General features: G+C 60.7%; 1 protein-coding gene across 1 annotated transcript in view; it reads left to right on the top strand.

The window, feature by feature from the left end:
• Positions 1-3,753: 3,753 nt before the first annotated feature.
• LOC133761197 (uncharacterized) overlaps positions 3,754-21,542 on the top strand; it is a 44,340-nt gene continuing 26,551 nt past the window's right edge. Inside the window, exons 1-4 of the mRNA XM_062193850.1 lie at positions 3,754-3,793; positions 4,397-4,621; positions 18,317-18,440; positions 19,161-19,264. Coding sequence (XP_062049834.1) covers positions 3,754-3,793; positions 4,397-4,621; positions 18,317-18,440; positions 19,161-19,264 — 493 coding nt within the window. The remainder of the gene's footprint in view (positions 3,794-4,396; positions 4,622-18,316; positions 18,441-19,160; positions 19,265-21,542) is intronic.

Genomic DNA, 21,542 nt, shown 5'->3' with positions numbered 1-21,542 from the left:
GCGTGCTGCACAGCCTCACCTGCCTGCCGAAGTCCAAGAGGAAGAATGGAGGCTGAGGGCAGCCGGCGCGGTGCCACGGCCAGGGCCGGCCCTGGCGCACTGCAGCACGCGGCCGGGTCCCTGGCAGGGTGCGGGCTGCAGAGCCGCCCTCCTGGGCTGTTTAGAGAGAAGGCCCACACTCCCCCGCTCACCTCGGCAAAAACACAGACACGGAAACCGATGCTCCTGGTGCTTCCGAATCTGGTCTTTGGAGGTGGCTTTTAGTTCCCTTGGTCCCCAAAAACCTGCACTCACGTTCTCCTTCACTGCCCTCTCTCCCATTCTGAGTTTGTCCGAAATTCAGACCCCGGGGCTCCCTGCTTGCCCCCTCCCCCTGCACCTGTTCTGGGTTATCTGCCTTTGGAGGGCTTCTCCCTGCTGCAGTGTTCCCACGGCCATCCCCGTCTCAAATGCTATTAAGTTGCCTAGAGGCAGGAACAGAAACTGGGACCTCAGAGGCATGGGACAAAATTGACACTTAGTGGCCACTTTGTACATTTCACAGGCGGGCACATTTTTCTACAGGGGCTTTTCTTGAAAGAAAGCGGAGGTTTCGCAAACGGTGGAGCCTGTGCCGGTGATCGGAGCTGGACTGTCCCAGCGTCAAGTCCCCTCGTCACACTAGGTCTCTCTGGGCTTCTGCTCCTTCCTAGAATTCTCAAACTTCTGAACAAGTCCCACCTTCTCCCATATGAAGGATCAGGGATCAGGGGTCTCTCTCTCTCTCTCTCTCTCTCTCTCTCTCTCTCTCTCTCTCTTTGCAAGAGAGGCATCTCCAGGTGCACAAATCTAGGAGGTGGAGCAGAGCCGTGGACCTAGCCGCGAGACGCAGCGCTTGGCAGGGGTGTCTCTGGAGTTTGCAGTGTCAGGGTTTCAATTAAGCTGGCTGGGGTGGGGGGGAGGGGCGGCGACCATCCCCGCCGCGTGCCGCGCTGACTCTGGCACCATCTCGGTGGAGGGACCCAGCTGACACTTCTTATTTCGGGTCCTGCCTCCCCAGGAAGCAGTCTGCAACTTGCCGGTGTGTGAGCAGGTTGGCAGCCGGCAGCCGCAGAGCAGGAGACCGGCCCGGCCGGAGGTAACTTCCAGGGAGGGGCGCGTTGGGTTCCGGAGGCTAAGCCAGCTCCCGGGGTAGCCCCCTAAGACCGCCTTTGCTTGGGGTTTTGCAGCGTGCTCTCTAAGGGACGGGCGGGAGGGCTCTCCCTGCACTTTGCACTAACTCTGGGCTGCAGGAACTCCAGCCAGGCTCCTTCCTGCAGAGCGATGCCGAGAGAGCTGACTCAGTGGTTTGCAGGAGCCCGTGTGTTAAAAATAATGTGGCTTCTATGCCGTTTGGATGCTTTTTTTAAAAAAAAAATCAGGGCTGTGTCTCATGTTGGTTTCCCGTTTGCACCTTGTGTTTTACTTACGCCAGAAAGCGTGTAAGTTTGTGGAGGAGATTTTCGTAGGGATTTGGTGATTTAAAAAAAAAAAAAAAAAGCCGCTCCATTGCAGTCCCGCTGCAGTCCCTGTGCCTGCTTCCACTGCAGCGGCTGCCTGGAGCCCTCTCTGCCTCTCCTCTTTACCCTTGCCGGAGTCTGGGGGTCGACTCCCCCGGCCCCCCCGGCTCCTCCAAGCCCCTGCCCCCTTCTCTCTGCCCCCCGTCCCCTGCCAAGGACCCCGGTAAGTGCGCTAATGGGGGTGGCGGTCAGGGTTCGAAGGGGAACCTGGGCACTGCAGCTTTAAGAATGCCGTACTGCGAAATCTTTCTCCTTCAAGTGACTGCAGCACCGCAGCCGGCAGCAGCCGCGGGAGGAGACAGCTGGAGGGGGGAGGGGGAGGGGAGGGGGGAGGAGGAGGAGGAAGAGGAGGAGGGATGCCCACTCGGGTCAGCTAGCCGGGTGCCTCGGACTCGGGAGCGCTCAGCCCCAAGCAAATCCAAAGCTCAATCATGGCATTCACTTTCTGTTAGATGCTCTCTCCCCCGAGCTGCGGGCGGGGACCCCGCAGACTTACTGAGGAGTTTCGGTTGGGTCCCTGCCTGCGTGCCCGTCGTCCTGCCGTGCGCTTGTGTCTGCTTCCCCGGGGCTGAGGGTGCGGATCTGAGCTCTGTGGTGGTCTTTCTCCAGCCTGCCTTATTCATGGCGGGGGTGGGGAGTTGCTTCTTTCGGGTTTACTGAGCTAAGCTTTGGAGGGAGCTAAGCTTTTGGAGGGAGCTAAGCTTTGGCCGTAGGGGCACGGGCTGCGGCATTTCAGGATGGGATGGAGGGTGTTGAGTGCCGGTGCGTGGGAGCCAGGCAGTGGGCAGAGGGGCTCCGCCACCAGGGGCATGTCTGGTTCCACAGGGGCTCAGGTAGCCGGCATTGCACACAATCAGCTGAGAGCACACCTCGGAGAGTGCCTCTCTCTGGGGGAGGTGCACAAAAAGCCTGAGCCCTGGTGTCTAGGACCCAGACCCCCGTGCACCCAGCCAGGGGCTCTCCCCAAAGCCAGGTGCTGTCTCAGCAGGGTCTGAACAAAGTTACTTCCAGGCTGCCGGTGCGGCGTTCCCAGACACGGGGCACCCGGCGCCAGGTCCGCGTTGGGGGTGGTATCATGCGATGCCGATGGTGGCATCTGCCCAGGTGGTCTCTGGCACGGAGGGACAAAGCAAGGAGGTATCTTTAGACCCAAACCCTCTAGGTCTCAGAATAAATCGGCTCAACGCTGGTGCAGTCAGCCTCCCTGACATACATTTTCCAGGCAAGCCCCAGAAACAGCACTGGGCAACAATGGCTGAGGCTGGCAGGACGTGACCTCCGTGGGTCCCTGCATTGTGTTCCGATCCTCGCTATAGACAGGAGCCAGACACGAAGACTCAGCCTCGGAAAGCCTGCCCTTGTGCGGGGAGGAGGCTTGCCCGAGCTCCAGGGGCGAGAGAGGCACCTGCCCCAAACACGGCAGGAAAACACAGGTTTGTGGACAAATGTGTCATGGAGGCTTAGACCAAGAAATCTCCCGGTCAGACAAGCACTCTGGGTTGAACACAGCCCCTTTCTCCCAAGTGAGGAGCACCCCTCTCCTTTCGCCATCCCCCCCCCTTTCTCTCGACCCTTTTTCCTATACATCCTCCGTGTGTTTGGAATGGTGTTCGACTCTTGCCCACACATTTGCAGCAGCCTCAGTGTTCTGGGCTAACATCTTTGGCACAAATAATTTTGAGCCTGGTGTATTCAAATGAGCTATAGAGAGGTCTTTTGCACCAGGGTCTTTTGAGGTCAGCATGGCGTGGTGCTAATGGTGGTGACTCACCTGGGCACCATCAGACACAACCCTGGCCCATCCCAGCCCCCGGAAGCTGCCAGGATGGCCCATTTGTCTCTGGACTTGAAGCTCTGGGGGCTGAGGGCTCGAAGCTGGCGGTCCCAGGCAAACGCCTCTCCCCGCCTGGTCTGGGTGACAAATGAGTGTCCTTTCTCTCTGGAATTTGCTGAGGGAACACCTGATGACCACAGCCACCAGCAAACGCCACTGTTGGCACCCACCATCCTGTGCACGTCCACTCGTACCTGGTCACCTACGGGGAGGTCAAGTGAGATAGGAGGGGGAGTGGGTGGCCCCTGAGCCCGGCCCCAGGACACAGCTGGAGCTTGTGAAGTGAGCTGTGTGCACTGCCAGTCCGAGAGGGACAGGGACAGCCACCTGGCTTCGGCAAGCTTCTCCTCGACGGAGGCCTCCAACCTTCAGACAGGCACCATGGGGCCCGAGGTGTCCCCGGGGAGGGCAGCAGCAGCAGGCAAGGTGACACAAGACCCTCGGGGACAGAGAGGGTAGGGGGTGGTGCTTATGCACGGAGGACACTTCTGCTCTCAGCAGAACAGGGCAGCCCCTGCTGGGGGGCAGCCGCTCCCCACTTTGTCTGGGTTTTCTCAGCCAGAACTTCCAGTGCAATGGGTGCCGACCCCCTCCCACCCCCAGAACCAGCTTTGCCACCTGCCCTTGCCCCTGCCCGTGTGTGTGTGTGTGTGTGTGTGTGTGTGTGAGAGAGAGAGAGAGAGAGAGAGGTCCCACGGCCCTGTGCTTGACCCCCACAGTCCCTTGCAGGGGTTCCATGGGCCTGGGCCGGCCTTGGAGGAGGATTCTGTGTCTGCGCCCCTCGGAGTCCTGGGAGCAGCTCCCAGTGCCCTGCAGTAGCTGGAGGGGGGCAATGAGGCGGGGGCGCCCGCCACCCGACGGGGGACGCAGGAGGGTGCCCGCTTTGGTCCCGTGCGCAGGGCTCCCGGGACACCGTCCAGTGCTGACTCAGGGCCCGGTCCCGGCTCTCTCTTCTCCCACCCCCGCCAACTGCCCCAGCGCTGGCTGGCCCTGCCTGCTGGGCTCTCCCGGGCTCCTCGCGCAGGGGTACTTGGAACAGAAGCTGCTGCAGGCCCTCCCCCGCCCGCCCGGGCCGAGTCAGCAGTGCTGGCGGCCGCGGGCTGCAGCGGCGGCGGCGATGCGGGGCCCCTGCACCACTGCCCGCCGGGCGCGCTCTGCCCGCGCTCGCGTCCCGACGGCCACCGCCTGGCGGCTGCGCGAAGCCCGCGCCGACACCGGACCGCAGGCGCGGCGCTGATTGGTGCAGCGAGTGAGTCCCCGGCTTTATTTAGACCACCTTGTCCTGACAACCCGACTTCCTGGCCGCGGAGGGCTGGGGGCAGGAGGCAGCCGCCCCGTGGGAAGGAGGACGGACGGCGCGCTCTGCCCCTGCAGCCCGGGACCGACCCGCTCTCGGGCGCTGCCCGCCGAGCCTCACCAGGCGTGGGCGTGCTTTGGGGAAACTCCGTGGACCGAGGAGAAGGACCCTCCGAGGGATTGTAGGAAGGCTGGGACAGGAGTCCCGCAAGCTGTGCCCAGCCTTGACTTTGCTTCGTGGGCTCTGAACCGCGGACACCGATTCGGAAGAGGAGGCAGCCTTCCTGGCTGGGGGGTAAGAGGGGACCCCCGCCCCGGGCATCCTCCCGCACAACCCCCCCAGAGGGACCCTCTGGGACTCTGAGCTGAGTGCACCTATGTGGGGTGTCTGGGATTCTCCCCTGGTGCTGGGGCAAGTGTTTCCCCCCAGGTCTGTAGTGGGCTCCGTCTGGAAGGTCGAACTTGGACGTGGAGGAAGTCCAGCTTCCCCTGCAGAGGGAAACCGAGTCAGCAAACGTGGGTGGGGTCCAGCGGCCGCCTGCCCTGTGGGTGATGTGATGGGCTTAGGTGGCCCCCCAGGAGGTCCGGACAGCACCCTCTGCCCAGCATAGCAGCCGCTGTGCCAGTCTGTGTGTATGCCAGCAGCGAATTCCCGGGAGCCCACTGTTGGCCAAAGCCCCGTCTCCAGCACGGTGGGCAGTGTTGTCATGCTGCACACGTGATGGACTGGCTGTGCTGGGGCTGCCCCCAGTTAGGAGACAGCGGTGCCTCTCACTGTCCTGGCCCCTGAGCTTCGGCTGGAGGGGTCCCCGCCCTGGTGGCCGCTTTTTCCTGACCCTGGGCTGCAGGCTGAGTGTCTCCACCTTGGAGCCTGCCCTTGGAGCCTGCATTGCGCTGGGAGGGGGAGGGGGGCCGAGGGGAGGGGCGGGCAGGGGTAGTGGGGCCTGCAGACCCTGTGCCGTGCTGATGTCATCGGTCTGGGTGACTTCCTGATGCCAGGAACCCTCAGCCTGGTACGGCACAGTACTGCGGCTGCCGGTTGCCCTGCCAAGGACGCAGGAGAGGCAGCTCTCCAGGACACTGGCTGCACCCTGTAGGCAGAGCCCACTGGCCAGTAGAGTTCCCACGGCTCTGCTAGGGACGTGAGAATAAGTAGCAGGTCCAGCTTTCGTGAGGCTCTGGGTGCTGCTGGAGCATCTAGCAGAGCCGGGAAGAAAGGGAGTGTTGGAGAGGCGGCCGGGGGAGCCCAGGGACAGGCGCCAAGGAGCTGGCAGGACCCCAGGGCTCCACAGCAGGGCCTGGGCCCTGGCACTCCACATGAGCATCTCTGCTTTGCACCTGGTCAAGAGTCAGCCGGTCCTCTCCTGGTCTCATTCCCCGCAGATGCCATGAAGGGTCAGACCCGTCTTTCCTCTCCTGCACTTCACCTCTGACCCTGACCGAGAGCTACAGTGGGAAGATGCCCTGAAGCCGTGTGGTCCGAGCCCTGGATCAGAGATAAAGACACCGGGGCACAGGGATGCAACAACTTCCCCCAAGGACACGGGGAGCACAGGGCGGGCCTGGGATTCCCCAGGACGTGTTCCGACTCGGCCTGCAGAGTGAGGATCAGGTCACCAGCGCCGGACGCAGCAGGAGCCAGGTAAGGGGATCAGGGAGGGGTCACAGACTTGGGGCTCTTAGAGCCACGGGCAAAACCAGCACGCGGCAGCGCTGCTGGGAACTGCATGCCGCCTCAGAGATGTCGGCGGCACCTCTGCTTTATGGCTGTCCCTGGACAAACGCCAGGGGGAGAAAAGACCAGACCGGTCCAGTTCTGCGCCTCTCAGTTCCGGGAAACTGCAGCCCCTGGAGTCTGGCTGTCCAGTGATCCGTGCTGTAATTCAGAATTCTCCCAGCAGAGGGCGCCCGAGGACGCGGGAAGGAAATCTTGCCCAGGCTATAGGACAAAGCAGGAGAGTTTTCGGTTGTATCTGGCCCCGTTGTTTCTCCTGAAAACCCAGAGTTTACCCAGAAACTCCCTCTGCCACTCAGCAGCACCTGCGTCATCTCTCCCGGGCTCTCCACGCCTCATTTGCACAGCGCGGCGGCTTTCCTGGTTGGTGCTCGGTTCTTTTTTATTTTAAGGATTTATTTGAGAGGCAGAGTTACAGACAGACAGAGGTCTTCCATCTGCTGGTTCACTCCCCAGATGCCACAATGGCCCAGAGCTGGGCCAATCCAAAGCCAGAAGCCAGGAGTCAGGAGCTTCTTCTGGGTCTCTCACATGGGTGCAGGGGCCCAAGCACCTGGACCATCTTCCACTGCTTTCCCAGACCATTAGCAGGGAGCTGGATTGGAAGTGGAGCAGCCAGGACTTGAACCAGAACCCTGATGGGATGCTGGCCCCGCAAGCAAAGGCTTAGCCCACGATGCCACAGTGCCAGCCCCTTTCATGAATTTGGATGGATCTCAAAATTTTCTTATAGCAAAATAGGCATCTTTAATTGCACTTTCCATGAACTTTTTGAAGTGCCCTTATATATGTTCCAAATAATAATGTTTAAATTATTCATTTTATTTATGTGAAAAAGAGAGGGAGATGGCTCATTTGCTGCTTCACTCTCCAGACGCCCGCAGCGCCTGGGCCTTGGCCAGGCTGAACTCAGTTCCTGTCTCCTGAGTGGGTGGCAGGGGCCCAGTACTTGAGCCATCACCTGCTGCCTCCCAGAGCTGCTCTCGTGGAGCTGGGACCCAAACCTTGGCACCCTAATACAGGATGTGGGCACTTTAAACCACCGTGCCAAACATCTGTCCTCCGTCAAAAAAAGTTCCTGATAATACCTCTCCTTTGTTTCAGGATTTATTTATTTATTTGAAAGTCAGAGTTACACAGAGAGAGAAGGAGAGGCAAAGAGAGAGAGAGAGAGGGGTCTTCCGTACAATGGTTCACTCCACTATTGGCCTAGATGGCTGGAGCTGTGACTATCTGAAGCCAGGAGCCAGAAGCCAGGAGATTCCTCCAGGTCTTCCACATGGGTGCAGGGGCCCAAGCACGTGGGCCATCTTCTACTGCTTTCCCAGGCCAGAGCAGAGAGCTGGATCGGAAGTGGAGCAGCTGGGACTTGAACCGGTGCCCATGTGGGATGCCAGCACTGAAGACGGCGGCTTTACCCACCACAGTGCCGGCCCCAGGATTTATTTATTTATTTGAGAGGCAGAATGTCAGAGGGAAGAGGGAGACATAGAAGAAGAGAGGAGAGAGAGAGAGAGAGAGATCTTCCGTCTGCCAGTTCACTCCTCAGAGGCCACAGTAGCCAGGGATGGCCCACATGAAGCCAGGAGCCCGGCACTCCACTTGGGCCTCCCACTTGGGTGGCAGGGGCACAAGCCCTTGGGGCAGTCTCTGTCTCCCCAAGCGCGAGAGCAGGAAGCTGGATTGGAAGCAGAGCAGCCTGGACTTGAGCCGGCGGCTCTGATGTGGGATCCCAGCATCCCAAGGGGCAGCTTAGCTGTCTGCCTCAATCGTTTAGTTCAACCCAACAAGAATGTGGGGGTACCCCCGGCCCCCAAAGAGAATCAGGGCTGTGAGGATGCACACAGAGTGTCAGGTGCGTCCACCTCCCAGAATCCATGGCGTTTCAGCCTCTGCCAGCAGGGCGCAAGCATCGAGCAGTGAGGGTCCAGGGTCCAGGGCCCAGCGGCAGGGCTGACCCTCAGCCTCTGCCTTCTCCTCCCTTCTCTTTGTCCCAAGTCCTGGTGAAGAACGGAAGCCGGACGTTGTGTTCAGTATCATTCCCAGTAAACTGCACAGTTCTATTGTGTTTGGGGTGCGTGTGTGTGAGAGAGAGAAGCATCCTAATTTTAAAACTGAAATGCTTAAAGCCGCGGTGTTGTTTAAAGCCTGCATTTTTCTAATGCCGTCTTGGCACTCCTTCCTTTTGTGACACCCCAGGTCCCCTGAGAAGGGGCAGTGGCCCGGGTGTCTCACGTCCCAGAGAGACCCTGGCTGCCCGCACAAGGCCCGCCCTCTGCGGCCCAAGGCCACCTTGCCTCGCGGCCTGAAACCTCGGCTTCCCCCTGGGTGACCGACCTGCTTATTTCACAACAGGGAGCAGGTCCTTTTTTGTTTTAAGTGCTGATTTGGCTTTGTAGGCCTCAGATAGGGCTGGCTCAGGGTAAAACTGAGGTGGGCGGAGCCTGTCCTTGAGCTCCCCCGATCCCAGGCTGCCCAGGCCACCCCAGGTCCCCAGGAGCCTGGGAGCTGGGCTCGTGCTGCATCCTGCCTCTCTCTATTCCGCCTTGAGAGGGCGCAGTCTGCTGGGCACAGCAGTGTCCATGGTGCCTGCTAACGTGCAAAGACCCCCAGGCCTTGCCCAGGCACTGCGTGCGTGGCCTTTACTCCAGGGCGGGCATTGGCACGAGGCCAGGCGGTCTGCACACCGCCTCGCGGTGGCCCCGGTCCTGCACTGGGTTCGGCTTCCACACCGCTTCGCTGTTTTGCTTCTTCAGCTCCCCTGAGTTGCATGGCAGCTGGCATCCCAAGGCACGTGGGAGGGACGGACGGCTCCAGCCACAAAGCCCTGTGCGTCTCCTGGGTCCCTCCAGCCAGGAATCAGTGGCTGCATGTACACGCAGGGTGGGATGGAGGGCTGGCGATGACAAGGCAGGTGGAGGAGCAGGTATAGCGATGGACAGGTCATTGTGTGTGTCCAAGTCCAAGTGCGTTTCCCCCCAGCTCTCTGCCCCTCTGCCGTCCTTTGGATGTAGCCCAGACGGTCAGCCCCTTCCACCCTGCGCCTCTGACATTGGCTCAGCCTCATTCCCTCAGCACCCACTGCTCCCAGACTTGAGCCCTGCATGGCGTCCTACGCACCCCCCGGTGCCTGGATGACCCCTGCTCTATCCAACAGTCTGCATTCCCTGGTGGCCAGGCTGGGCTTCCTTCTCCTGGGTGTGTCTCCTCTGACCAAGCAATAGTGGCTCTCTGTGAGAAGGGAGTTCCCGATTAGGAGAGAATTGTCCCTCTCCCCCTCCACGGCGCTGTGGCTGTAGGAGAATCAGAAGGAGGGACCTCCGTACGCCCCAAGGACCACTGCTGTTCCTCTGGGGGCCCAGGGTGGAACCTGCTCATTCCAGCCTCTGCTTCTCCCTTGCTGTTGCTGCTGCCAACAGTGGAGACCCGGGAGGGCGGAGGGCAGGCCCCTGTGTCGTGCCTCAGTTGCTGTGGTTCCTTTGGCCCCAAGGAGAGGGAAAAGACTTCTTGGAAAGCTTCCGCTGCATCGGAACAAGAGGCCACCGTGGTGGCCGGGGAGCGGGGAGAGCCCGGCTGCTGCAGCCTGGGCCCGGGGCTCGGCCGTTGTCTGGTGTTTGACCTCAGCACCTGGGCCATTTGCGATTCCATGACACATGCAGGAGCCCAGGGGTGGGTGTTGGCTCTCGGAGTCTGGGGGTCCAGCGAGGGGCCGTGGCTGCAGGTGCTGATTTCGGAGCGGTTAGTGTGCAAGTGGCACAGATGTGGTCACATCGAGTCCGGAGGGTTTTTTGGTCCAGTGTAGACGGACTACAACCCAAGCTGCAAGCCAAAAGGGATCAGCCAAGCCAGGAGCAGGAAGGCCAGGCTCCCTGAGTAATGGAAAGTGATGGGTTTCGTAGACTTTGCTTTTAGGAGAGTCACACAGAATCACCGTGTTCCAGGGACGTTTCTGGAGGAGTTGTGCATATTTAAAAGGGGACATGCCCATGAAGTTACCCCGTGGTTACAAGCATTCTGGGCCCACTTGGGGGTGATCTGGCACTAGCACACGGGGTGTTGGCTTCCTGGGTCAGAAGGTGACGGTCACAGCTTCTGTGCAGGCTCCTGGGACTGGTCACAGCTGGACCAGGACTGGCAGCTCCCTGCTGAGAAGAGTCAGCTGCTGTGCTGTGTCTGGGGGGCTGCAGACAGCAGCCCCCCCCTCCACTCCGGCTCCAGGGGGGAGTCTAGTCTAGTCTTCCTTCCTCTGGCCCACGGCTCCTTACGCCCCATGGGGAGTGGCCTTGTGTGGCAGACAGTGCTTTCAGCCTTGAACTTGGCCTGACTCAGAGCCGCTGTGGCCTCCCAACTGCAGGATTCCTTTAGTCCAGTCAGCCCTGATCTTCTCGTGCATAACAGGTCCCTAGACTTATGGACAGGGCGAGGACCTCCACCGTAAGACGGGGTGGAGGCACACCCCATCGGGAAGGGGCCGTTTCCTTGGAGGGAAGCACCTCGGAAGCCTGAGTTCTCTTTGCTTTATGATGTGGGTGGACTCGAGACAAGGGTGGGGGGTACGGCTCCATAGGGGACCCTTTGTGAGGAGGGGGGCAGGGTAAGATGAGCGAGAGCACCGGACCGAGTGGCCGCTGCTGGTTTGTCCGTCTCAGCGAGCATTTCCACAGCACTTACTGCGTGCTCAGCTGTTTTAGATGCTGAGTCAGCAATGAGCACAAACTAGGTGCTGCCCACACGGAGCTTCCACGCTGTGGTTGTCAGGGAGACGCACGGACAGGCCCGAAAGCAAGTAGGAGGATGGGGTGCGGTGTGGAAGGCCTTGTCCTTCAGACGATGTTCGGTCACAGACGGGGAGGAAGCCGGGGGCAGGCGCTGGGGGTGTCTGCAGAAGCAGCTGTCCAGACAGGGATAACAGCAGGTGAAAAGGCCCTGAGGTGGGATGGCGCCTGGTGCATCCGGGGCTCAGCAAAGAGGCTGGAACAGAGGGCAGAGAGAGACATGGGGCTGGGGGTAGTGGGGAGCCAGATCCTTGGAGCTGTCAGGCCACGGAAGGGACTCTGGCTTTGACTCTGAGCGAGCTAGGAGGCGTGCAGGGTTTGAGCGGCGCAGTGCTGTGACTGGCTTCACTCCGCATCCATGGATCCGGCGCTAAGCACAGAACAGACTTCGCCAAGTGAGGGCGCTGTGACGGTTGTCTGAGCAGGAGAAGGGTGGCGGCGCGGGCAGGAGCGGAAGCAGGACTGTGAGGAGACGGCAGGGAGGCATTGGGTTCCCGTGTTCTTTGGGGGTGCGTTCAGCAGGCTGGGTGATGCGCTGGGTGCAGGCGTCCAGGGTGGCTTGAGGCATCCAGAAAGGAGGGAGTTGCGTCTTCGGAGACGGGAGCCTTCAGCGGGGCCGGCAGCTGCAGCCGAATCCGGGCTTCCATGATGACACTGACATGACTGTGGCACACCCACAGCCTTCCCGGTGGCACTCGGCTGTCCGAGTCGGGAGCCCGGGGAGGGGCGTGGACGTGGACGTGGACGTGGACGTGGTCGGGGAGCAGACGCACTGGCGGCCGTGAGTCTGGGTGAAGTCACCCAGGGAGGTGGGGGGAGAGTAAGCGGAGGAGGGGTCTGCAGGCCAAACCCTGGGGTCCTGCGGCCCAGCGGGAGGGGCCGGGGAGGAACCAGCAGAGGCGACTGAGGAGCAACTGGACTGGCTGAGAACTAAGAGGAGGGGAGTTCCAGGGATCAGGCAGGGCGTCCAGTGAGGCTGATGGCTCACAAACCGACCATCGCCCACCACATCTGGGAACACGCAGGCCCCTGGTGACCTTGCCAAGTTCAAGCAGGGCAGTGGCCAGCGTCAGGCAGCGCTGCCTCCCTAGACCCAGCGGGCAGGAAGGAGAAGATTCTCCGGAAAGGCGGCCGGCAGCGTCTGCGAAGCCAGCCCTTCTACCTCGCACTTCAGCAGCTACAGGCCCACTGCCCGTCCTGGTGTCCGCCGTGGTGGCAGAGCCGGCCTCCAGGCCCTCGGGCCTCGCAAGGTCCTTCGCGGGTGGCAGGTGCAGAACAGTGTCGGGGCCCCTTTCTCTGGATGCCCCTCAGCCACGCAGTGGCCACAGCCCAGGCTCGATCCCTCTGAGCTCCGGCTGAATTCCAGGAAGACTTCGAGAGCTGCGTTGTGCGGCTCAGCAGCCGCAGCCCCACGGGCTCATACAACAACAGACTCGATTTTTAACTTTTGGATCCATGCGAACGGTTCCCTGTGGCTGGTAGCTGCCCTCCTGGACGGCAAAGGCACAAGGCATCCCACCTCAGGCCAAGCTCTGCCAGATGACACCTCGATATTTTAAACTCGGTTGGGAGGGCGGGGGCAGGGAGGAGATAAGGAATCTTCTGAAATTGCAAGAATTTTGCCAATGTGGGTTGCTTTTCATTTTCTCCTGGAAAAGGGCGAATTAGCTTTCTTCAGATTCCCGAAGGGTTATGGGACGCAAGAAGGGTTCAAAACGGATAACAGACGTAGTGATGTGCTGTGTATACCGTGGTGCATACTATGTGCACGCGTATATCATACGAACTTAACACTTCGTGTGTGCTGTGTAGCACCTGCAGAAAAAAGCTTACCTTTCACTTAACAAGAGGTCCCTCTGACCCCAAGCTTTCGCTTAGGGAGGGCAGGAGCCAGGGCTGCTGCCCCTCATGCAAGGACCATGAGGGGTGCCGGGAAGGTGACTGGAGACAGGCACGGGGCACTGCGGCTTGGGGCGGGGGAGGGTTGGATCCCTCCCCCGTCCCTCCGGCTGGTTCTGGACCTGGGACCCAGGGCAGGTGCAGGGGTGTGTGCTGATGGCTGGTTGGCCTGACCGTGGAGCAGAGCCTGGGGCTCACCGGGGTCCACTGTCTAAGGCTCCGTGCCTTCAGCCACAGGACAGGGCACAATAAGGGCTCCGGTTACCATGAGGTTTAAACAAGGTGAGAGCTGCAAAGCCTTAGACCTGGCCGGAGGAAATGCAAGCCTGTTTGTTGAATGATCCAGCACAGCACGTAGACTATCAGTAACTGTGTCCCCCAAAAGCTCTGCTGGGGAGCAATGGGGCTGGACTCTAGAGGCTCAGCCTCGGCCAGAGGGAGAGCCCGCAGTCTGGCTGACCTGACCATCCCAGCTCTTTTTTTTTTTTTTTTTTTTTTTTTACAGGCAGAGTGGATAGTGAGACAGAGAAAGGAGACAGAGAGAAAGGTCTTCCTTTTTACCGTTGGTTCACCCTCCAATGGCCGCTGCGGCTGGCGCATCTCGCTGATCCAAAGCCAGGAGCCAGGTGCTTCTCCTGGTCTCCCATGCGGGTGCAGGGGCCAAGGACTCGGGCCATCCACTGCCTTCCTGGGCCATAGCAGAGAGCTGGCCTGGAAGAGGGGCAACCGGGATAGAATCCGGCGCCCCAACCGGGACTAGAACCCGGTGTGCCGGCACCGCAAGGCGGAGGATTAGCCTGTTAAGCCACGGCGCCGGCCCCATCCCAGCTCTTTTTAAGGGGACAGTGGAGAGCTCCAGTTCAGCAGCCTCTCGGTGAGTGGGAGCCACTGGGATTGCTTTGGGGAGGGGATTCTTGGGAGGGGACAATGTCCTTCCCACAATCCTTGGCACTGGAGCTGGGAGTTGTCTCCTTGCACTGGCCCTACTTGCGACTGAAGCTGGAGATGTGGGATGGAGCAGTTTTGTGTGGTTATGAACGCGTAGGCATCGAGCAGGCCCGGGCACATCTCAGTTCCTTGCGCGGGAGGTCAGGGAGTTTCCATGCGTCACAGTAAGAATGGAGGGGTGTCCCCATGCCTGCCGCCTTGGTCACGTGGTGCCCTGTGTGTCTGGTGCAGTGGCCAGCTGCCATGCCTTTGGGATGTAGTAGAGGCGTAACTCGGCATTCAGGCCTATGCTGATAAGCTCTATAACCTAAGTCAATCTGGGGCTCAGTTTACCGTCTGCTGCACAGGGGTTTGCCAGAGCTGCCAGAGGATGAGACAGTCTGTAAGACACACGAGTGTGCAACATTTATATCACCTACAAATAGTAGCTAGGTAATATATACGGACATGTAGGTTACGTATCTGTTAACTAACTGGTCGCTAAGTATCTCTTTAGAATAAATGGACCTCTGTCTGCTCAATTTGGAAAAGGGTTGGTTGGAGGCAAAAGTCAGAGAGTGACTTTAGGGGCAGGAGAATGACCCGAAGGCGATGTTGGGTTAAAATGCGCAGCCAGCGTAGCCCTGAGCAAACGCGTACAGTCATTCTCCCTCTGCACAGTGTTTTGACTTCCGGCACTCATTTGCTGGTTTTAATCTGGGAGTGAACTCTTCACCAACCCTAGTCCAATTGGGCTTCTGTATTCAGAGATGATGGGGCCTGCAAAGCACGAGCGAGCTGGGCTTCCCGGAGCTCCTGCCACATACGTGTGCCACCTGCACACACGCATGACCCCGCCTGGCTGTCACCCCACCAAGTGATTCGCTGCTGTCAGGGCTTGTGAACACGCCCTGCCTCCCCCAGACCTCTGTATTCTCCAGCATTCGGGTCCCCGCCCTGTGCACCTGCTGTCTTGCTTGCAGAAGGGGGAAGAGACAGATTGCCTGGGGCTCTTGCCCGTGCGCCTCTGCTGCCACCACAGCCAGGGCCCTGGCAGGGACAGGCTGCAGCCACAGGGTGCCTGACCTCCCTGCTACATGCTATCAAGATGGGATGGTTGTAGTTAGGGGCTCCTGGGCAACCCCCAGGTTGGGTCCACACACATCTGTGTAAGCCCATAAGGAGGAATGGGGCTCGTCCCCCAATTTTTTTGGCCAACACTGTGGCATAGAGGGTGAGGCCGCCGCCTGCAGTGTCAGCATCCCATATGGGCACCAGTTCGAGTCCCGGCTGCTCCACTTCCGATCCAGTTCTCTGCTATGGCCTGGGAAAGCAGTAGAAGGTGGCCCAAGTGCTTGGGCCCCTGCTACCCATGTGGGAGACCCGGAAGAAGCTCCTGGTTCCTGGCTTCAGATTGACATAGCTCCGGCAGTTGCAGCCAATAGTGGAGTGAACCAGTGGATGGAAGACCTCTCTCTGTCTCTCTCTCTGCCTCTCCTCTCTCTGTGTAACCTGACTTTCAGGTAAATGGATAAATCTTAAAAAAAAAAAAAAGAAGAAGGAATGAGGGCTCACCCCCAACTTTTTAAAGGTCTATTACTGAGAGGGAGGGAGGGAGGGAGGGAGAGAAGGGGAGAGAGAGAGAGAGAGAGAGAGAGAGAGATCTTCCACTCACTGGTTCACTCCCCAGATGATCGCAATGCCAGGGTTGGGCCAGGATGAAGCCATGACCCAAGAGCTTCATTTGAGTCCCCCACATGGGTGGCAGGGACCCAAACACTTGGGCCATCTTCTGCTGCTTTTCGCAGGCTCATTAGCAGGGAGCTGGATGGGAAGTGGAGCGGCAGGGACAGGAACCGGCGCTCACCGGATGCCAGCATTGCAGGCAGCAGCTTTACCTGCTTCACCACCGCACTGGCCCCCACTTTCCCTGCAAAACTGAGATCCACTTACCCCGTCTCACTGTCGTACAGTGTGTAGGCTTCAGCAGATTGTAGAGCATCACAACGCTGTGCAGGCGACACCATTGTGCAGCTCAGGGACTTTTTCATCCTCCTTTTAAATTCTCACTTTTGGACACAATGGAGACCCCAGTCCTGGGTTCCTGGCTGGGCCTTCCTGTGGATTCGGACCTGGAGGTTTCTCAAACACTTCATTGCGTTTGTTTTTCTCGTCGGGAGCAGGAGGCCAAGCAGGCACCAACCAGCTCTGGGCCTCTATGGTTAAACTCAGTGCCCGAAGGCTTCCTGGAGGATGTGGGGGCTCTCCATGCTACTTCTGCAGCTCCCTTTCTCCAAACACAGCTCTAGCTCTCAGGTGAGGGGTGTGAGTGGAGGCAGGTGGACCTCAGACACTGGGTGGCCCCACACCTGGCCAAGCTAGGGTGCGACAGACCCGCACAGATGGACAGACCTTTGTGAACCAGTCCTTGTTTACACAGACACCCTTAAAGAAAGAGGAACAGCAAATAAGGCCTGGACCCGGTGTGACCTTTCTGGAGGGAGCTGCAGGCAAGAACCGGCTTATGTCCATCTCCAAGGTGTGCTGATTTGACTGCTCACTGCTTGGGTCAAGGCAAGTGTTAGAAGTTCTGAAGAAGAGCAAGGAGGGGCGCTCCGAGGGAAGTGGTCACAGGTGTGCACCTGCACGGGGCAGGGAACCAGCGCTTCCTCAAAGCCTGGCACCTGGTAGCTGCTCCACTGAGGTCCGTTAGGTGAGCAGCTCCAGCACAGGATGCTGTCTGGTGCTGTCCACTCACTCAGTCCACAGTATTGTGGCATCCCTACTACGCACCTGACGCTGTCTGATACACAAGGACACAGCTCGGAGAAGCTAAACAGTTCGCTAAGCTGAGGCGAGACAGCAGCGGGGGCTTAGAGGTGTGACGGCATGGGTCTGGTGCTGGGGCTGCCCGTCCTCCCTGGGATGCTAGCCAAGTTTCACCTTTCTGTCCTCAAGTTCCTCACCTGTAAATGGGGCAGTGCGAGTACCGATCTCAAAGGATTGTTTGAAGACGGGATGAGATTCTCTGAGGGAGGGTTAGGGTGATGTGTGGCACGCTGAGCGCCCTTGGAGCGTGAGGCTATTACAGACTGAGCTCCCCCGATCCAAAACGCTGAAATGCTCCAAAATGCAAAATGTTTTGAGCACCAACATGATGTCGCAAGTGGAAGATTCCACACCTGACCTCATGGGACATGTCACACTTGAAAGGCAGGTGCACTAAAAATACTGCACAAAATTACCTTCGGGATCTGTGTATAAGGCACGGATGGCAAGTGCCGGGATTTTGCGTTTAGAATCGATCCCACCCCCAAGGTATCTCTTTATGTTTGCAAACATTTCAAAATCTGAACTCCAAAGCGCTTCTGGTTGCAAGCGTTTCGGGTAAGGGATCCGCCCGCCAGGGATGGAACCCACTTCCACAAGAGCAGAGAGGCTTTGCTCGCTTGCGGGTGCTCTGCCCTGTGTGGCGGGCACCTGGGGTGACGGTGCTGGCCGTGGTGGGAGGCAGGGCACTGCAGTGTGGGGAAGGTCGGGCAGGCCTGCAGCCGCCCCCGATGCTTAGCCTTCTCACCTGAGGCTGGCTCGCGGCTTCTCTAGGACTCTCCTAGAATCCTCGCAGCCTTATGGACACCATGGGCTCTGCACACGCTCATCTCTGCCCGCTCTGGGCGTCTCATCCCTGGAAAGAGGCAGCTCCTACCTGGCTTCTTCTGGTCCCTCCAGTGCGCCCGAACGTGCGAGCAACCCCAGGCGGCACTCGCCTTCCTGCCGTCGCTCGCGCTCTCCCCTGCCGTGTGGCGCACACCGAGGCGATGCGGCGCGCGGCGGGGACCGGCAGCCTGGGAGTGTGCGTGCATGCGCGCGCGTCTGCAAGGAAGGCTTGCTTCCGATGAAGCAGCTTCTGTCCTGGAACAAACCGGGGTTAGAAACGCGCAGGGGGCTCAGGGCGTCTCTGCGCGCTTCAGACCTGAGCGCCGTGGGCCCGAGGGCGGCTTGTCCTGGAATGGGCCCGGGTGGGCGCCGGCTCCAACGGGGTGGATCCGCAATGGCTGGGGGCGGCGTGGTGAGTGGGGACCCTCTTCCCGGGGCGGGGGGTCTTCAGGGCAGCCCCCAGACAGACCGCCGCGCGCACGGGACAGCATGCGCCCCGCGAGAAACCGGAGGCGCGCGCCTCTCCGGCTGCCCCAGCTCCTCCCTGCAGCTCCGCGCTCTGGACCCGTTTCCGAGTGTGCGTCCCCGGACCTTTAAGGCCGGTGCCAGGGCAGCGCCCCGCACCCTTCGCTGAGCCCCGCCCCGCCCCGCGCAGGGTCCCCCGCCCTGAGCGCCTGGCTCCGGAGCGCTGTGCGCCCGCCCTGTCCTCAGCGGAGCTCCGCGCCCCAGGACGCACGGAGGGCCGGGTCACCCCAGCTTCGCCAGGACTTGGGGGCGCGGTGAGTGGGGCGGGGCGCAGGGGCGGAGGGCGACGGCCGCGGCGGGGTGCCGGTTCCTGGCACTGGAAATCCTTCCCGTTCCCCTGAATCCGGGGCTGTTCGCGGGACCTCGGAGCTCTCACTGCGTCCGGGACGTGGGCCGCTTCTCCCCGGGTCCCGGGAGAGGTCCGTGGGCCGGGCGACGCGGCGAGCGTCCCCGAGGACCTGCCTGCTCCTGGGCAGCTCCTTTTCGGGGTGGGAGGGACGCGATGGCTGGGGAGCCCAGGACGTCGGCCCCGGGAGGTGAACTTGGCCCTCTGGCCTTGGGAGCAACGACCCCGCGGGCAGCGGAGGGGGAGCCAGGGCCCGGCGGGACGGAACCGCCTGTCCGCGGCGCGCCATCTCCCAGCCCGTGCGCCCCGGCTCTGGGCGACTCGCAGGCCCCGCACTTCCACCGACGTGACCCCAGCGCCCGCCGCGCAGGGGCGGGATCCCGCGCGAGCCGGCGCCGCCCCCGGCCGCCCCGCCTTCTCCCCACCTGGCCCTTCGGCTTCCCAGGTGGAGGAGATGCCGGCGCCCCGTCTGTCTGGGGCGAGCCCAGCTCCGCGGATCCAGGGCTGGGGAGGCGCGGGTGCCGCCCTGGGGCCGGGCGCTGCTGGCTGGAGGGAGGCCGCGGCCGCGGGCCGTGCCTGGACTTGCCTGGGCTTGTTCCGAGCCGGCTGCGCCCCTCGGTGACCACAGAGATCGGGGCCCTCGGAGCCGCGGCGAGCGTGGGAGCCATGCCCGGAGGCCGGAGCGGCCGGGGAGCCCGCGCGACCTGCTCGCGCCGTGCGAGATGAGCTCAGGTAACCGCGCGCTTCTCGGTCTGGGAGAAAGTTTGGCAGGATGGAGGCCGGGGGGGAGCGGCAGTGGTGAGGGAAGCCCGGGCCCCTGCCGTGGCCGCCGTGGCCCCGCGATTTTCCAGGAAGCAATGGAATGTCCTTTAAGTTCCTAGTCTCCGGGGAGCAGGGGGTTCCTCCTTCCTCTGGGTCTAGGCGCGGGGACTTGCGGGCGCTGGCTTTCCCGCGCCGCCTACCCCAGGCACGGGAGCAAACACCCCCGTCTCCCCGGGGTCCTGGCACTGGGGCGTGGATCCCGGCCACCCGAGGTTGAGGTGGAAAAACTCTCAGGAGACATGGGAAGCGCCGTGGGCACTGTGGCAGTGTTGGGTAAGAGGTCGGGTTTCCTGTGCGCCAGAATTAGCAGGTGGACAGGAGCGCCCCCCGCCGGCCGCTGCCCGAAGCTCGGTCCTGCGGCCGATCTGGGTGGATGGAGACTGCCAGAGAGAGAGGAGGCCCTGGGAGCCAGGCCTCATCGCCTAGGTGGGGAGGGTGTGGCTGGTGGCACTGATTAGCAACGCCCCCGCCTCCCCTGGGCCCAGGACCCGGAACGTGCACCCAGTGACACATCCACTCGGCTCCAGAACCGGGGAGCGCCTGGGCTTCCTGCCTCGGTGCCTGTGTAACTCTTGTAGTAGATGTCAAACGTCACAGCCTGGGTGCAGAATGTCCTGTTTGAAGTTATGAGGGTCCGGTTCTGCCCCTGCCCCCAGTTCTGAGATACTGAGGGACGCACACGCCCCCCCCCCCCCCCCCCAGCCTGTGTGCTCTCCATCGTGAGCCAGTAGGGCTGAGCAGCAGTGAGTGGCCAGCCTGGGGCTGAGCGCAGGCGCCTGTGGCTGTCAGCATCCCTGTGTGTGTCTGTCTGTATCAGCGTGCACCCTGCACCTGTGCCAGTTGGTGGCCCATGTCCTGGGCGTCCCCAGCCCACGGGCTGGCCAGGGGTTGCCCTGCTGGGCCCTGCCAGAGCCTCCCCAAGCTGACATGTGGGGCAGACACAGCTCTGTACCCTCGCTTCCTACTCTGAGCCCTTGGCATGCTGGCGCCCCCCTCCAAGTCCCTGTCATCACAGCACCCAGGCAGCACTCTGTTGATGGTGTCACCTGTTGGAGTTGGGAGTTGGAGGATGCCAGGGTAAGCCAGGTGATCAGATCAGCGCCCTAGAAAATCACTATGCCAGGCCCAGTCCGTGCGCTGCACAGTGAGTCACTGAATCTGGAGCAAAGGACAAAGCTTTCAGGCCGAGGGCTCAGTGCGTGCACAAGCCCAGTGTTGGGCAAGCTGGCGAGGCTGCAGGTGAACTTGCAAGGCCCTCGGCCGTGAGGATCAGAGGGGTGGCATTTGAGCCTCAAGTGTGCCTGGCTGGCAGGGTCTTCTTCCAAGAGTACACAAATCAGCGCTGCGGCTACCACCGCCCGTGTGCGCCGTGTGTGTGAGAGCCGCCCGGGGTGCCGGGCAGGTCATTCCTGCACCTGGTACGGCTCACCGTTCTCCTTTTGTAAGGTGCCTCGGGACCCCACAGGGGCCCCGGGGTTCTGGCCTGGATGCAGGTTTAAGTTAGAGACCTTTCCTTCCAGCTGCATCTCTGTTACTGTCTGTGAACTTGGAAATGAGACTTAACCTTCCTGGCTGTGGCTCCGGGTCTATGAATTTAATGCATATATATATATTTAATGAATATATAATATATATTCATTTTATTTCTAAGAAAGGCAGGGAGACAGAGAGGGAAAGAGAGAGATTTTCCCTTCTCTGGTTCACTCATTCCCCAAATGTCTACAACAGCCAGAGCTGGGCCAGGTGAAAGCCAGGAGCTGGGAACGCCATGTGGGTCTCTGACATGGGCGGCAGGGACCCCGGTACTTGGACCATCACCTGTTCCTCCAGGGTGTGCATTAGCAGGAAGCTAGGACTGGAAGCAAAGTAGCTAGGGTTAGAACTTCGGCACTCCAACATGGAGTGCAGGCGTCCCAGGGGGCAACTTAACTGCTGCGCCGAACGGCAGCTCCCGTGTCTATAAATCTGAGCTTCTGTGAGGACCTGCTGCGTTGAGGCGTGGTGTAGAGCCGCCAGCTGCTGTGGCCGCTCTCGGGCAGCAAAGCACAAAGCTTTCATCACTGTAATACTTTCCCTAAATCGGAAGAGCCCTCCTCTATGCCCCCCCAACCAGGGGGCTTAGGGGGTTTTTGGTTGGCTCCATTTTTGCATTGCAAATATCTCTCCCTTCCCCTTCCTACAAATTGGT

This window comes from Lepus europaeus, chromosome 5 (genome assembly GCF_033115175.1).
Source record: "Lepus europaeus isolate LE1 chromosome 5, mLepTim1.pri, whole genome shotgun sequence".
NCBI lineage: Eukaryota > Metazoa > Chordata > Mammalia > Lagomorpha > Leporidae > Lepus > Lepus europaeus.
The sequence above is the reverse complement of the archived record's forward strand: the minus strand, read 5'-3'. Positions and strand labels throughout refer to the sequence as shown.